This window comes from Brachyistius frenatus, unplaced genomic scaffold, assembly GCF_029030835.1.
Source record: "Brachyistius frenatus isolate BFR_SWC_R1_liver_20210118 unplaced genomic scaffold, ASM2903083v1 Contig_83, whole genome shotgun sequence".
Lineage (NCBI taxonomy): Eukaryota > Metazoa > Chordata > Actinopteri > Embiotocidae > Brachyistius > Brachyistius frenatus.
This window is the reverse complement of record NW_027210682.1, coordinates 1,123,241-1,139,742: the sequence shown is the minus strand read 5'-3', so window position 1 is coordinate 1,139,742 and position 16,502 is coordinate 1,123,241. Positions and strand designations below refer to the sequence as shown.

Below are 16,502 nucleotides of genomic sequence, written 5' to 3'. Positions count from 1 at the left end.
TGATATGATGTCCATTTGTGTTTTCCTTTTCAAACACGTTCCTGTTAAGTGTGCTGTAATTACACATGTAGCCTAAGTATCAATGTCTGAAAGCCGCACTAGGAAGGTAGGTAGGTAGGGAGGTATTTACTTTATTAATCCCCGAGGGGAATTTTTTTTTTTTTTTTTTTTTAAAGGCCTGAAAGGAAGATGAACATGCAAATATCATGAAGCATCCATGTCATTCAATGTCATTACATCAAAATATCAGTGTAGAGTATTTTTTCATACTCTCACACAACCAAGGCTGCTGTCATACACCGATCCTGAGCTCAACTTTATTCATACAGTAGGCTAAAGACAATGCAATTGATCCAAAGTGTCATACAGAGGAACACTAAACAAAAGGAAATCATGCTGATTATTTTCTTGATTAATCAATTAGCTGTTTGGTCTTGTCAGTCTGACAAACAGTGACAAAACCCAAAGTGCAGCTTAATGTCTTCTTCGGTCCCGACCCACAGTCCACAAAAGATATTCAGTTTATTATCATGGAGGACTAAAGGAGCCTAAAGGAAGTAACTAAAGTAAATATTCATTTTAGAAAAGCTGGATTCAGAGAGCTATAATATTTTAGTCCTATTGTTATTATCTAATCTATTAGTTGATCCTCTGTTGCAGTTTTGGTAGGTCTATTTTTTTTTTTTGGTACACAGTCGTCTTCAGATGTCTGTTGTGGTATAAGTGGCTTTCATGATGCATATCAAATCTTTCAAAGATAATCCCAGGTAGCCTACTCAATAGGCTACAACTTAGTATGAGAACAGTATATTCAACTGTCGGAAACTGAAAACTCCCAATTTGAATGAACGCAGCATTCAGTTTAATGGTGGGCGAAAGACCAAAAGATTTCCAAAGAGATCGTAAATCGGTGCAGAAATTTCTGTTTGAGTGACATAGCTTTTTATAAACGATCTTCGTTCTGCCTGCTCGCGGCGCTGATCTCGCGGGAACTGCAGGAACGCGCCAAAATCAGAAAACAACCCGTGTCAGTGATAGCGAACAAAGTCAGAAGACAGACCTTTGAAACAACAGAAAAGTATTTTCAAATGCAGCTTTACTCGCGTCGTTCTCCAAACTGAGCGGGTGTTCGTTTTATTTCGCGGTTTTGTTGCCGGAACTGCTCGATAGACGATGGTTCTGCAGAACAGTGGACGGTACAAATTTAACCGGGGACAAAGTGGAGGAGCTCAGGAAAACCAGTAAGTGGTTTACACAGATAAAATGGATAAGGTGACCGAGGGAAACAGAGAGCTTATTGTGGCTGTTTATGTGTGTTTGAACCAGGGACGATGGCTCCTCGATGTCGGCCCTCAAGCGGCTGGAGCGCAGCCAGTTCACCGACGAGATGGACACCCGCTTCGGGTTCGACAGGATGAAGGAGCCCGGGGAGAAAACAGGCTGGCTGATCAACATGCACCCTGTAAGTCTACACTGGGTGTCATGTGGATTTTCTCCAAGGGAAGAGATCTCACTAAATAGTTGTTGTTTTTTTTTACTCCTCTGCTCTTCCAGACAGAGATCCTGGATGATGACAAGCGGATGATCAGTGCTGTGGATTATTATTTCATACAGGAGGATGGGAGCAGGTTCAAGGTGTGTTGGTAAAAAAAAGATGATCAATTATTATAGATTATATCCCTGTACGTTTCCATTGCTCTAACATATCCCCCGTGATATTTACTACCTGTAGGTGGCTCTCCCCTTCAAGCCATATTTTTACCTTGCTACTAAAAAGGTGAGTGAGTGAGTGACTGAGCTGGTTGTTGTGCCATGTAAACATTTTTTTTTTTTTTTTTTTTAAACTTAAAGACAATGTTTGTTCCAGAACTGTGAGAGAGAAGTCATCTCATACTTGTCTAAGAAGTTCCAAGGAAAAGTGGCAAAGCTTGAAATTCTCCCAAAAGAGGACCTGGACCTGGTGAGAGTTTTGTTTTTAGTGTCCTCCTAAAGTATTCAAGTGAATCAAACTTTAAATAAACAAAATCAAAGTGGGGACATTTGAACACAACAACCACATTGATAAAAACACATATTATACTATTTGAGCCACAGTATACGATGGTATTGGCCACTTAGTGTTGTTGATGAGGGACGCAAGATAACATATGCACGTTATCGTTATGGGCTGACAAAAGGCTTTAAAATCTAGTATTCCCCCTGCCCCCTGTTTTTTGTTCTTCACGCAGTGGGTAATCACAATAAGAGTATGCATATTAGTATGTTCATTCTCGGACAGAAGATACCTGGTTTTCTCTTCAAGTAGGTGGAAAAAAATACATGTTTATACATCAGCACTTGGCCAAAAGTATTAAAAAATATCTGCATTTCAAATATGGGGGGGGGGGGGAATCCAACTTCTTGCATTGTGTTGATGTGAAGTTCTCCAGGCACGCAAACATGCTCACTTTGCTGACCTGTTCCTCCCCAGCCGAACCATCTCGTCGGACTGAAGAGAAGCTACATCAAACTGTCATTCAACACCGTGGACGACCTCGTCAAGGTCAAGCGAGAGATCTCTCCCGCCGTACGCAAGAACAGAGAGAGGGAACAGTCCAATGACGTCTACACCTCAATGTTATCGAGGTATCGCCAAACGATCGATCTCATCAGGTTCCTGAGGTTCACACTGATATTTCTAGTTTTTTTATGATCTGTGGGGGCCTTTGTTGGTTTTTCAGCGCCTTATCAGGGGGCAACGTGACCTCAGCAGATGAAGATGGGATGTTGAAGAGTATTTCAGATCAGTTAGACAACATTGTGGACATGAGAGAGTATGATGTGCCTTACCACGTGCGCCTGTCCATCGACCTCAAGATCCATGTGGTAAAAACAGCTTTCTGTTTTCCTCAGGTTTTAAGGAATTCTTTCAGAGACATGTGCTTGTTCTTCTAATATATGTTCTGTGTACTTCTCAGGCCCACTGGTACAACGTTCGATACAGAGGCAACGCTTACCTACCAGAGATTGTGCGAAGAGACGACCTCGTGGAGCGACCGGTATGAAGACTTTGTGTCACAACATGAGATTTGTCATTCACTCAGAAGGATTCCCTCATGTCTGAGCTTCTCCAGAAAACATGGTGTCATTCGTTTCTTCTTTCAGGACCCGGTTGTTTTGGCTTTTGACATCGAGACCACCAAACTTCCCCTGAAATTCCCAGACGCAGAGACCGATCAGATTATGATGATCTCCTACATGATAGATGGACAGGTGACTTTCATTTAGTTCATGTTGTGTTTCAGTGCTTATTGTATGTATCCCTTTTACAAACTCTTTATTTTTTTATTTTTGTTTAGGGGTTCCTAATCACAAACAGAGAGATCGTCTCTGAGAACATTGAGGATTTTGAGTTCACTCCCAAACCTGAATATGAAGGGCCTTTCACTGTTTTTAATGAGGATGATGAGGTATGTAGTGGCAGAACTGCACATATACTACATGTATAAGCGCTTTTTTATATAGTACAATGCTGTATGTTTGTGTCAGTGTAATAAGATGCTGTAACATGACTGGTTGCAGGCAGCCCTCATTCAAAGGTGGTTTGATCACGTTCAAGAAACCAAGCCAAACGTCTTTGTAACCTACAATGGAGACTTCTTCGATTGGTGAGCTGGTGTTTTACTGTTTCTGTAAAACATCTTATTAACTTTGATTACTCTAGTGTTTTATTGTTTGTGTAAAACATCTTACTGACTTATATTACTCGTGATCTTTACCTTTCATCTTTCTCCTCCACCTCTTTCTTGCTATTATGATTCTCTTCAGGCCGTTTGTTGAGACTCGAGCTGCCCTTCATGGACTGAGCATGTACAGGGAGATCGGTTTCCAGAAGGACGGCCAGGGAGAGTACAAGTCCAGTCAAGCCATCCACATGGACTGCTTAAGGTGTGAGCACCTCTGACACTGTTAACATGATATCAGTGTGGTACAGGTTTACTTGTAGTCAACCCAACATGCCTCTACTGTGTGTCAGGTGGGTAAAGAGGGACAGCTACTTGCCGGTGGGAAGTCACAATCTGAAGGCAGCAGCAAAGGCCAAGTTGGGCTACGACCCAGTGGAGCTGGACCCAGAGGAAATGTGCCGCATGGCAACTGAGGAGCCGCAGGTACACATGTAGAAAATAAATATTTTAGGTGTTTTAAAGGGGGAGATACGATTTTATTGACTTTTTCTTTTCTCTGTCTTTCTGCCAGACTTTAGCGACCTACTCTGTGTCAGATGCTGTTGCCACATATTACCTGTACATGAAATATGTTCACCCCTTCATCTTCGCTCTGTGCACCATCATCCCCATGGAGCCCGATGAGGTTTGTGCTGATGAGCTTGTGTTGTAAAAGAAGACTTGTATCCAAAAAAACATTGGGATAATATTTTATTTCTTTTCTTACACGTCCTATCAGGTGCTGCGTAAAGGCTCTGGGACTCTGTGTGAAGCCTTACTCATGGTGCAGGCCTTCCACGCCAACATCGTCTTCCCCAACAAGCAGGAGCAGGTCTTCAACAAGCTGACGGACGACGGCCACGTTATGGACTCTGAGACCTACGTAGGCGGCCACGTGGAGGCACTGGAGTCTGGAGTGTTTCGCAGTGACATCCCGTGCCGATTCAAAATGGTACCGCCACTTCCTCTTCTTCTTCATCATGGTTTTGTGTTTTAAATGTGAACGATTGGTTTGGTTTTTGTCAACAGAACCCGGCTGCATTTGACTTCCTGCTGCAAAGAGTTGAGAGAACGATGCGTCACGCCATCGAGGAGGAGGAGAAAATCCCTTTGGAGCAAGTCACCAACTTCAATGAGGTGTGTAGACTTCCCATTTATTACATGGTGTGCAGGGTTCAAGCTTTGAAAGTTTGAAAAATGTTTAATTTTAACTGTTATGTTTCAAGCTTAGGAACACGCATGAATTCAAATATATTCCTTGAAAATGCTTGAATTTTCTAGGATAATCTGATCATATATATAGCTGCTTGTGAAATAAACAAAGTGTCAATAGACATTGATTGCTATGGGTATAAATTAATTCCGTAAACTTTGTTTGTAGTAACAGTTGAGAGTCAAGAAGGTTTTGGTGTAGCTACCGTGAAAGAGCTTGAAAAGTTCTTGAACTTAAAAAAGCTGCAAGAACCCTAGGTGTGTTTCTTTTTAGTTTTTTCAGTCTGAAGTTATGAAGTAACTGCTTTCTCAGGTCTGCGATGAAATCAAAAACAAGCTGACTTCCCTGAAGGAGGTTCCAAACAGGATCGAATGCCCCCTCATCTACCATCTGGACGTCGGGGCGATGTACCCCAATATTATTCTCACCAACCGTCTGCAGGTAAAATAGAATAATAAACAAAAATAGGATAACATAGAAATGCATGGAATTCAGTATGTTTATTCTCTATTATTGTAGCCATCCGCTACAGTTGATGAGGCCACGTGTGCTGCCTGTGACTTTAACAAGCCCGGTGCGTCCTGCCAGAGGAGGATGGCCTGGCAATGGAGAGGCGAAATCAGTAAGTCAATGTTGTATAATTGTATTTGCCTGGATATGATAAGTGTTTGTTTCACTCAGGGCCACGGTATAAAGCCACTTTTCTCACCTTTCCACGTCTCTCTGCAGTGCCTGCGGGCCGCAGTGAGTTCCACCGCATCCAGCAGCAACTTGAGTCGGAGAAGTTCCCGTCGCTGTTCCCCAACGGTCCACCTCGGGCCTTTCACACACTCAACAGGGAAGAGCAGGCCAAACACGAGAAGAAACGGCTGGCAGGTGCTTTATTTTATTTGTTTATTTATTGGCTGCTCCCTGTAGATATGTTTGTTATATGCAGTGTAAATCATTGCTTGCCCCAAGCGTAGTTGGACCTGTCTTTTCTTTGTATCAGACTACTGTAAGAAGGCCTACAAGAAGACGCACGTTACCCGGCGGGAGGAGCGAGTTACCACCATCTGTCAGAGAGAAAACTCCTTCTATGTCGACACAGTCAGAGCTTTTAGAGATCGACGTTATGAATTCAAAGGTCTTCACAAGGTATTGATATTCAAAAAAATTAACCTTTTCTGTAGCTGTTTAGTTATTTGTAATTGCATATTGTACTTGGTTTCTCTTGTTTATCATAATTATTTTCTGTAAAGATTTTCTTTATTGCTTTGTTTTTTTAAGGTGTGGAAGAAGAAACTGTCATCAGCTCAGGACAGCGGAGATGCTGCTGAGGTGAAGCGCTGCAAAAACATGGAGATCCTGTACGACTCTCTTCAGCTGGCTCACAAGTGCATCCTCAACTCTTTCTACGGCTACGTTATGAGGAAAGGGTGCGAGGCGGCTCATCATTCAGTCATCAGATATCCACTTGCGCTGTTATTTGAGCTCTTAGGCCTTTTGCTGATGTGAAATGACTCGGGGCTGATGCTGTGTTTGTGTGCCCGCCAGGGCCCGCTGGTACTCCATGGAGATGGCTGGCATTGTGTGCTACACTGGCGCCAACATTATCACTCAGGCCAGAGAGCTCATTGAACAAATAGGGTGAGTGTCATAGTGATAATGTGACACCTGATTCCAGGAAGTGCCTTCTCTGTCAGATGTGACTCAGAAGAGACTGGAAGAGATCCGCCGCCGTGTTTAAGAGTGTTTTATCAGCAGATTCCTGACAACATGCGCGCTTGAATCCAGCTCCCACATCATGGTTTTTCTTTCACTGTTTTTCTGTAACCCAAGCAGTTTACTATATACATTGTATGTTGCAGGTCAGCTGTAAAAATACTTCAATAATTTTCCATCCTCACACGTTCGTCTTGTTCCTCCCTGCGACTCAGGAGGCCCCTCGAGTTGGACACTGATGGTATCTGGTGTGTCCTACCCAACACCTTCCCTGAGAACTTTGTGGTAAAGACCAGTAATGAGAAGAAGCCCAAGGTGACCATCTCCTACCCGGGGGCCATGCTGAACATCATGGTGAAGGAGGGATTCACCAACGATCAGTACCACGAGCTGGTCGACCCCGCGTCCCTCATGTACAACATCAAGGCGGAGAACAGCATCTTCTTCGAGGTGGACGGGCCGTACCTGGCAATGATCCTGCCTGCCTCGAAAGAGGAAGGCAAGAAGCTGAAGAAGAGGTTTGGCAACAGTTTTAAGTCTAACTGTTGTTGTTTGCTGTGATTAAAGATCAAACTCTATTTAATGATTTGTTGGCTCTCTTCTCTGTTGTTTTCAGGTACGCTGTGTTTAATGAGGACGGCTCTCTGGCTGAGCTGAAGGGTTTTGAAGTGAAAAGAAGAGGAGAGCTCCAGCTCATTAAGATTTTCCAGTCATCTGTGTTTGAGGCTTTTCTCAAAGGTACCACTCTGGAGGAGGTGTACGCGTCTGTGGCCAAAGTGGCAGACTACTGGCTGGATGTGCTTTACAGCAAGGTCAAGATATTTTAATATTATAATTAGTTCATAGTTACGAGGCATTTCGTATCATGTTTCCAAACTGTGTCACTGACCGTCCTTAGATTACTTTGCAACATTTTCAGAAAAATGTATATATTTTTTTCTTTATCACAAAAGGCTGATTGATTTGTTTTGCTGGTTTTCCAGGCTGCCAACATGCCAGACGCGGAGCTGTTCGAACTGGTTTCAGAGAATCGTTCAATGTCCAGAAAGCTTGAGGACTACGGAGAGCAGAAGTCTACGTCTATCAGCACAGCTAAGAGACTGGCAGAGTTCCTGGGAGACCAGATGGTGAAAGATGCTGGTCTGAGCTGTCGCTACGTCATCTCCCGAAAACCTGAGGGTTCCCCTGTCACAGAAAGGTGGTGCAACATAAGGCTGTTTGCAACAGAACGCTACTGTCACACAGTAAACATGTTTGACGGTTTCACAAATGAAGGTGGCCCAAGGCAACAACTAGAGCCTCATTCACACCGCTGCTTAGCCATGAAATCACAATACAACTTCTTTTAATGTGTAAATATATACTATATAAAAGCTTAAGGCTAAGGTGATACAGTATCAATTTACTAACCATAATGTGCTTTATTAGATCCAGCAGTGGGAGCAGGTTTGTAGTCTCCATTGGCTCCATCCTTTTCACTGCAGACACTTTTTTTTTTTTAACATTAACACTGGTTCCAATCTGTTACAGTGTCCCAGTGATGAAGATACAGCTTCGTCAACTTGTCTTAATAATGTCCTAGTAGGTTACTATCGGGATGTAGATCAGCGGTTTTATCACAGGACTTCAGTATATTTGATACATGAGATTGTTACTCATGAAACACTGATTTGACTCAGGCGTTTTGTGACCTTGTTAAGAGACAAGACATGTTCCTGAAATGTTCCTGGTTCAGGACTTTTGCTGCACGTCGTTCTTCTCTCCATTCAAAAAAGGCATGAATGCCAAAACAAATAACAAGCAGCTGAGTTGAGAAGCACACTGCCATGATGATAGATCTGATAGATTTTTGTGGTATTATCAGCACCAAATGAAATGGCCTCAGCTTATATCCTAATGTTAAATGTCTGTAGAGAACAAACACTTTGTAATATTACTAGCAGTAAAAGCTTTGATCCTTGACACTGACTGATTTGTGTTTCCCTCCATCAGGGCCATTCCTCTGGCCATCTTCCAGGCAGAGCCTAGTGTGAAGAAACATTTCCTTCGTAAGTGGCTGAAGACGCCCAGCCTGCATGACTTGGACATCCGCTCTGTGAGTTTTCAAAACAGCATACAACAGATGGTCCAGCCCTTAGTTTCCTGTCTGAATTTGTTTGTCTGATCTTCTATCATATTTGTTTTGTTTTCGGTCTCTGCAGATCCTTGATTGGAGCTATTACATAGAGAGGTTGGGAAGTGCAATCCAGAAAATCATCACCATCCCTGCTGCTCTGCAACAGGTAAAAAAACAAAAAAACAAATTGATCAATTATTTTCAGTAAATCACAAGTTTTTATAGACATTGAATTGCTTCTGTTCATCAAAAGGTGAAGAATCCTGTTCCCAGAGTGAGGCATCCCGACTGGCTTCATAAGAAGCTCTTGGAGAAGAATGATATCTACAAGCAGAAGAAAATTAGCGAGCTATTTACCAGTGAGGGCAAGAGACAGGTCGGTTCACCTCACCAACATATCCAATCAAACTGTCAACATTGAAAACACATTTGTGTCACCAACCACTTGTTTCTTCGCTGAATATCCTCGTCTCTCTCAGGTGGCCCGTCAGCCTCTTGAAGCAGGCCAAGCTGATGACATAGAGGACTTTGGGGTGCCAGCCAGACCCCTGCAGCCAGCCATCCTCATCTGCACCAAGCGGAAGCGCGCTTCACAGGGAGTCGACAGCCAGGTGGAGTCTCAGGACGTTGAGCTCACACAGTCCTGGAGAGAGATCCTGGGACCACCCCCACCTAAGGGAAACACACGGGTAGGAAAGCAGCAGTGTCGATGTACTAATTCAATATATGATGCATTTACAGTGCATTTGAAATGACAGATCATTGTAGACAATTTTAACTTTGTTTGAGAATTCCTTTAATATGTTTTGACTGGCACTAGTTTTAACAACTGTATCTGCGTGCAGGGGGAGCGCCTAGTGTGGCTGCGTTACCATAAGAAAAAGTGGGAGCTGCAGATGAGGCAGAGGAAGGAGAGAAAGAAGAGAAGGAGGTTGCTGGACGGCGAAGCTCAGCCTATTGGTGGAAGAGTGATCAGAGATGGCCCCACCACCGGCCTGGGAAGCTTCCTCCGCAGAACAGCGCGCAGCATCCTGGACATGCCATGGCAAATTGTGCAGGTGGGGCAACGTCACCCCAAAGTCGTCCTCAAATCACTTATTAAACAACCAAAGAAAAAAGAAACTAACTTCATGTTGTTATGTCCTGTTTCCTCCTGCCTCTCAGATTGCAGAGACTAGTCACCCTGGTCTGTATAAGTTGTGGGCTGTGATTGGAAATGATCTCCACTGCATGAAACTCAACATCCCCCGTGTCTTCTACGTCAATCAGAAAGTCCCAAAACAAGAGGAGGGAGCCACGTACAAAAAGGCAAGCACTAAGAAAATCCAGTGAAACACACATTGTAGTCACCTTAAATGCTAAAAGCGTGAGTTGCCATAGTAACAATTGTGTGACTCCAGGTGAACCGCATGCTGCCTCGCTCCAACATGGTGTACTACCTTTACGAGTACTGTGTACCGGAGGACATGTACCAGGAGCACATCAACGAGATCAACGCAGACCTCTCTGCACCCGACATTGAAGGCGTCTATGAAACACAGGTTCTTATATATTTACCTCCGGTATTTTATTAACTTCTGTCACGGTGCTCTGTGTATGTGTGAGCCCGATGTATTATGAATGACCCCATTGTGGTGACATTGTACTAAACTAAAGTGCATAAACATGTGCAGAATGTCTGTATACAGTCATAAACAGGATTAATGTGAGCTCCTCATTGTCCTCTCAGGTCCCTTTGCTTTTTCGTGCACTGGTGCAGCTCGGATGTATGTGTATGGTCAATAAATATGTCGTGAGAGATCTGGCTGGCAGGGAGGCCGACACTTTCGATCTGGAGCATCTGGACATGAGGTCTCTGGCCCAGTTCAGCTACCTGGAGCCTGGTAAGAACAGTCTAAAACACTGTTCATGTCAAAACAGAGATCACTGTTTTGTTTGTTTTCTATACCATTAAAGTGGTCCCATCTCAAGTTGGTAAATATTTATCTAGACCAAAACAAAGGTTTTCCTGGTGAACCAGTGGGCTGTAACACAGTATTTGTGATATTCTGCACATGAACTTTGCTGTATGCAAGTTTTACATTATTGTGTTTTGTTTTTCTGCTCCAAAGGGAGTGTTCGCCACATGTACTTGTATCACCACAGCCAAGGCCACAAGGCTCTGTTTGGCCTGTTCATTCCCTCTCAGCGCAAAGCCAGCATCTTTGTCCTGGACACAGTAAGAATAATACATTCTTCCCAGCATGTAGTGTTGATCTCTGTGCACATCTTACTGGGGTTTTTTTTGTGTTTTTTTTTTTTTTTTTTAAATCTCCCAGACAAGAAATTTGCTTTCACTTTTACCCTGGAGAATAATGCTAAAAAATTTGACTTTCAATTGTGTTTTAGGTTCGGAGCAACCAGATGCCCAACCTGAGTAACCTCTACGCAGCTGAACGCACCGCCCTACTGGAGAAGACCACAGAGGAGCTGCTGCCTCCAGAGAAACACCTGTTCGAGGTTCGGGCTGAAAATGACATGAAGGCTATCTCCCGCGCACTGCAACGCATTCTGCTAAACTACAAGGTAAAATACACTCTTCATACTAATATCTTGTCATACAGAGACACTATGAATGATGTTCATGTGACTAAATTGGCAAAGTGTCTGTTTACAGGAGGAGCGTCGTGGGCCCACCCTCATCGCCTTGCAGTCGAACTGGGAGTTGCGGCGATTGGCAGCAGGGATGCCGGTCCTGGAGGAGTTCCCGGTTGTTCCGGTACATGTGGTTGATGAGATCAACTACAATGTGCTGGACTGGCAACGCCACGGTGCCCGGCGCATGATCCGCCACTACCTCAACCTGGACAGCTGCCTCTCACAAGCTTTTGACATGGCCAGGTATGAACTAGAGGGACTCTTTCTTTTTTTGTATTAGCCTAAGCCCTCTGCCAACCTCTTACCTACTCACTACGATAAAGTATATTTTCAGTCTGTATTTTTAGATGATAAATTATGTTTCATGAAACGTGGGAATTTTTCAAACTCGTATAATGTCTCTCACTTTCAGGTATTACCACCTACCTGTGGGGAACTTGCCCCAGGATGTGTCCATCTTTGGCTCAGACTTATTCCTGGCAAGACATCTACGGAAACACAACCACCTGCTCTGGCTTTCACCCACAGCCAGGCCTGACCTCGGAGGGAAAGAGGCTGATGACAGTCGTCTGGTCATGGAGAGTGATGACAGGGGCTCTGTAGAGATCAATGCTCAAGGATGTTATTCCACAGGTACTTGAACGCCAGGAACTCACAGGAAAGAGCCATTTCTGAAGTGTCTTTCTCTGCATTCATGGATTATCATGTGTCTTCCAGTATGTGTGGAGCTGGACTTGCAGAGCCTGGCAGTGAACACCATCCTCCAGTCGCAGCATGTCAACGACATGGAGGGCGGAGCCAGTCTGGGCATCAGTTTTGATGTGATCCAGCAGGCCTCACTGGAGGAGATGATGTCAGGAAACCAGGGTGCAAGCGCTCTCGCTAGCTACGATGAGACCGCTCTCTGCTCCAACACCTTCAGGTGTGTAAAGATCTGTTGCTCATGACAGTTTAAACTGACATGCATCTGGTCTAACAGCAGAGGTGTGATGTGGTTGTGCCTCATTGCTTACAGAAGCAAGTCATGTGTTCTGTGTTGTGTGAGCAGGATCTTAAAGAGCATGGTGGTTGGATGGGTCAGGGAGATCACACAGTACCACAACGTGTACGCAGACAACCAGGTGATGCACTTCTATCGCTGGCTGCACTCTCCAAGCTCGTTGCTCTATGACCCTGCACTGCATCGCACCCTGCACAACATGATGAAGAAGGTGTTTCTGCAGTGAGTGACAAGTCCTTTGTAATGCAGAATCCTTTTTTTTTTTTTTAACTAATGGTAAAATCGTGTTTGAGACAAACTGTGTTATCCCCAGTAGAGGCAGCAGTTTGGGATTTGTTCTCCATTAATCTCAGTAGCTCTATTCCCATCAATTAGTAAAGTGCTAAAGGGGTTTTGGGAATCAGCTGTGTGTATCTGCACTCATCAAAGTGTTTAAATAACATTAGTTGCAACCAAATATGATGATTAGACAATTTTCCATCTTCTGTGTATGTATCAGGACCCTGTAGATATCAAAACGCAGGAGCTCAAGTGAGGTTGAGGTAACCAAAGACATCAACTGTGCTATTCTTATTTATGTTTGGCTTTGATTTAGATTAAACTCATAATGCCTGTTAGGAAATTGTACAAGATTATATCAACTGTGATTATCAATTTTCATACATCCCCGCCTCGTGTTAAAAGCGTGACATCTACAGTATCCTGTTCCTCCATTAATTCCTCTCGTTCTATTGTCAGGTTGGTTGCAGAGTTCAAACGTCTGGGCTCCACTGTGGTGTACGGAAACTTTAACAGGATCATCCTGTGTACTAAAAAACGGAGGACAGATGACGCCATCGGCTATGTAGATTACATCACCAACAGGTCAGACTTTTATACCATCCATGAATCCTTGTAAAGGCATATTTATGCTTAATTTCTGTTACTTTTTTTCCCTGATTTATTATTTTACATAAATACATGGATAGAGTAAATACAAATATTGCACGAATTTCTACATAAAATGTTCTAAAAACTACGTATTAACAGCCAGCTGAGCCAGTTAATAAGTTTTTGTATCTGTTTGTCTTCAGTGGTCTGAAGTTGGAGCCAGAACACTAAAATCAGAGAAAAACCTCATTATCCATTAGAGCAGAGATGCTGTTGTGGTCTCTGTCATGGGAAGTGGTATCCATAAAGCAAACCTACAAGAAGAGACCTGCTCATTACACTAATGGAAGGAATAATTACAGAAATATCTTCCTGAATTTTGGTTATTGTTTATTGGCTGCACTAAATGTTTTTCTGGTTTTCAAGGCAGCATTAGCACAGCACTTCTGAAAGTAGCTGAATCAACCGCGCAACAACGCCTCTAAATGTTTCTGAATATTTTCATCTATTTAAATGTTACTTTTTAAAGTAATTTGTAATGTTTTCATTCTTGCATGTGCCAGAAAAACGAACTATCACAACCCTAACTGTTTCTCCTCCAGCATACACTCCAGAGAAATCTTCCACTCTTTGTCCATCTCCTTCTCACGATGCTGGGAGTTCCTGCTGTGGATGGACCCGGCCAACTATGGCGGCGTGAAGGGCAAATTGCCCTCCAGTGTCTTGTATGGAGAGGTATTGTAAACTGCAACTTGCTTCTCAGTTTGTTTTCTTTAATTAAGACTTTACTAAGCTGAGTGCAATGTTCGTTTTCCTGCCCTGATTGTTGTTGTTTTTTAGGAAGGAGCCAAACGGAAGAAAACCAGACGAGGGGAGGGAGATGAGGATGGCAGTGAGGATGAAGATGAAGACGATGTTGAGGAAAATGATGGAGATGAAGAGACAGATGAAGTGGAAGAGTTGATTGAGAGCAACTGGAATATAATGCAGTATCTTCCCCAAACCGCCTCCTGCCAGAAATACTTCCTCATGATTGTCTCAGGTAAAGAAAATAAACACACACATGTTTCTTTCTTTGCTTTTCCTGCTCTAAACTCTTACACACACCTTTTCCACACCAGCCTACATTGCAGCGGTCTACCACAGCATGAAAGAGGAGCTGAGACGCAACGCTCCTGGAGCCACGCCAGTGAAGAGACGTGGAGTCAGCCAGGCTTCCCAGCAGGCAGTCGGGGATTTGAGTGCTCTTCCTGGTAAGATGCTTTTTGGAGGCTGCTTCAGATAATAAAGACTTCAGTTGGTCTGCTTGTTCCACTCACTGGAGTTACAAGAGACTAGTGTCTGTTACACCTTTACAGCTTTTAAATCTCTCCCCTACAGGAATGATCTCCTTCTCCCAGGAATATGTGTCCAGCGAGCTGACGCAAAACTTTTTCACCATCACTCAGAAGATCCAGAAAAAAGTGACTGGAACCAGGAGGGTGACTGAGACCTCAGAGATGTTCCCCATCCTGCCTGGTTCACACCTGCCACTCAACAACCCAGCACTAGAGTTTGTCAAATACGTCTGCCAGGTATAACACAAAGTACCTCATTACTAGTAGCACACGCCAAATTAAGAAATCATAGTTGATGGACAGAATAACAAAGGTGTTTGTTTTTGCTGCACTGAACAATTTTAATTTCTCACCATCTTTTCTCTCTTCAGGTTCTTTCACTCGATGCCAACATCGTGAATCAGGTGAACAAGCTGAAGAGAGACCTCCTGCGTCTTGTGGATGTTGGAGAGTTTTCAGATGAAGCCCAGTTCCGGGACCCTTGTAACTCATACATCCTGCCAGAAGTCATCTGCCACCACTGCAACTTCTGTCGTGACCTGGACCTTTGCAAAGACCCATCAGTGGCACAGGTATGAGCTGAGAGACAGTATCACCATCTGGTGCTCCTCTTCTAACAGCTTCAGGCTTATTATATTGTAATTCCATCACATTATTTTCTGCTAGAAGATGTGAGATCTCAGTGAAATTAACTGTGCTGTCTGCTCCTCAGGATGGGTCTGTCATGCCTCAGTGGTTCTGCCCCAACTGCCAGGCACAGTATGAGACTGACTCTATTGAGATGGCTCTGGTAGAGGCTCTGCAAAAGAAACTGATGAGCTACACACTGCAGGACCTGGTGAGTAAAACAGTGCTCACATAATCTCAGAAGATGAAACCACCTGACAAAATTAGACCCTTAAGCAGTGAAACATAATGGAGCAGAAAATGCCCTACTATCACTAAATTTGAGACCGTTTCAAGCTAGGTATGCTGACAACTGATCAGCATCTGCAAATTAACCTATAAAATGTGCTCAGAATGGGGTTATGCAGGCCTATTTAAATAGTGGCCCACAGACCTAAAACAGCCTTTTTCAATTTTGACTTCAAGTCAGGCTGAACCATAGACATGTAAAAATGTAAGCAGGTTGTAGTGTGCATCTTGAGACATCGTGATCTATTTGGGTAACCTTGGTGACAGCGTAGCATGGAGATGGGGGGGATCAGGCAAACCCCATTTATGTCAGTCTGTGTCATTCTCTCACGTTCCTCCTGAAGCTGCCTCAGCTTAAAGCTCTGTGTTTGATTTTAGGTGTGCACCAAATGTAAAGGAGTGAAGGAAGCCAACATGCCGCTCTACTGCAGATGTGCGGGAGACTTTGACCTCACTTTCTTAGAAAAGGTTGCTATTCTAAAACGTATCATTCATTTTAATGATAAAAGCATATGGTTATTCAGATATGACAGCTGTTTATTTTTCTTAATTTTTTTCCGTCAATAGAGCTTCTCAGAGCAGATCACGGTGTTTCGGAACATAGCGTCCCACTACAACATGAGCTTCCTGGAGGAGACCATTGACTGGCTGCTTGTTATGAATCCTCAGATCAGCCAGAGCGCTCACTAAAGGTCCGACACTTCTTCAGCTTCATCTGTGACGACTGGAAATTATGGGAAATACTTAACGCTGAAACTTTCACGTCACCTGTCGATGCATCAGCCTTGATGTCTCTTTCTGTGTAATCAGGACACGGTTGGAAAAGAAATATGTTCACTGTAGATATGTTTGAACTCATGATTATGCCACTTTACAATTACGGTATGTATGTGTATGAATTGCAGGTTTTCCCTGTGAATAAATATTTTTCCAAGTGTTTGACTTGCCTGTTTCTTATTTACTGGTTGATAGTTTCACTCATTGCTCCACTTTGGACTCTAGTTGT

At 43.5% G+C, this 16,502-nt stretch overlaps 1 protein-coding gene across 1 annotated transcript; it reads left to right on the top strand.

Annotated features, from left to right (window-relative positions):
- Window positions 1-1,060: 1,060 nt before the first annotated feature.
- pole (polymerase (DNA directed), epsilon) lies at window positions 1,061-16,433 on the top strand. Its single transcript, XM_069709542.1, has 48 exons — window positions 1,061-1,241; window positions 1,327-1,462; window positions 1,555-1,635; window positions 1,733-1,777; window positions 1,868-1,960; window positions 2,471-2,625; window positions 2,721-2,865; window positions 2,958-3,038; window positions 3,145-3,252; window positions 3,339-3,449; window positions 3,562-3,647; window positions 3,808-3,927; window positions 4,016-4,148; window positions 4,237-4,350; window positions 4,444-4,656; window positions 4,734-4,841; window positions 5,230-5,358; window positions 5,437-5,539; window positions 5,647-5,793; window positions 5,909-6,054; window positions 6,187-6,335; window positions 6,454-6,546; window positions 6,837-7,139; window positions 7,238-7,433; window positions 7,605-7,819; window positions 8,614-8,716; window positions 8,823-8,903; window positions 8,991-9,113; window positions 9,217-9,426; window positions 9,583-9,795; window positions 9,902-10,045; window positions 10,138-10,278; window positions 10,467-10,620; window positions 10,849-10,955; window positions 11,126-11,302; window positions 11,394-11,617; window positions 11,787-12,007; window positions 12,092-12,296; window positions 12,423-12,596; window positions 13,113-13,238; window positions 13,847-13,979; window positions 14,085-14,286; window positions 14,366-14,497; window positions 14,625-14,818; window positions 14,953-15,153; window positions 15,294-15,419; window positions 15,875-15,964; window positions 16,064-16,433. Exons 1-48 carry the CDS (start codon window positions 1,174-1,176, stop codon window positions 16,184-16,186), a joined length of 6,882 nt encoding a protein of 2,293 aa, XP_069565643.1. The 5' UTR covers window positions 1,061-1,173; the 3' UTR covers window positions 16,187-16,433.
- Window positions 16,434-16,502: the final 69 nt, after the last annotated feature.

Bases quoted from the DNA above. Each gene is read 5' to 3' on its own strand.
- pole (XM_069709542.1), top strand. From the start codon at position 1,174: ATGGTTCTGCAGAACAGTGGACGGTACAAATTTAACCGGGGACAAAGT. The intron at 2,866-2,957 runs GTAAAAACAGCT...TGTACTTCTCAG, and splicing joins TCGACCTCAAGATCCATGTG to GCCCACTGGTACAACGTTCG. The intron at 10,956-11,125 runs GTAAGAATAATA...ATTGTGTTTTAG, and splicing joins GCATCTTTGTCCTGGACACA to GTTCGGAGCAACCAGATGCC.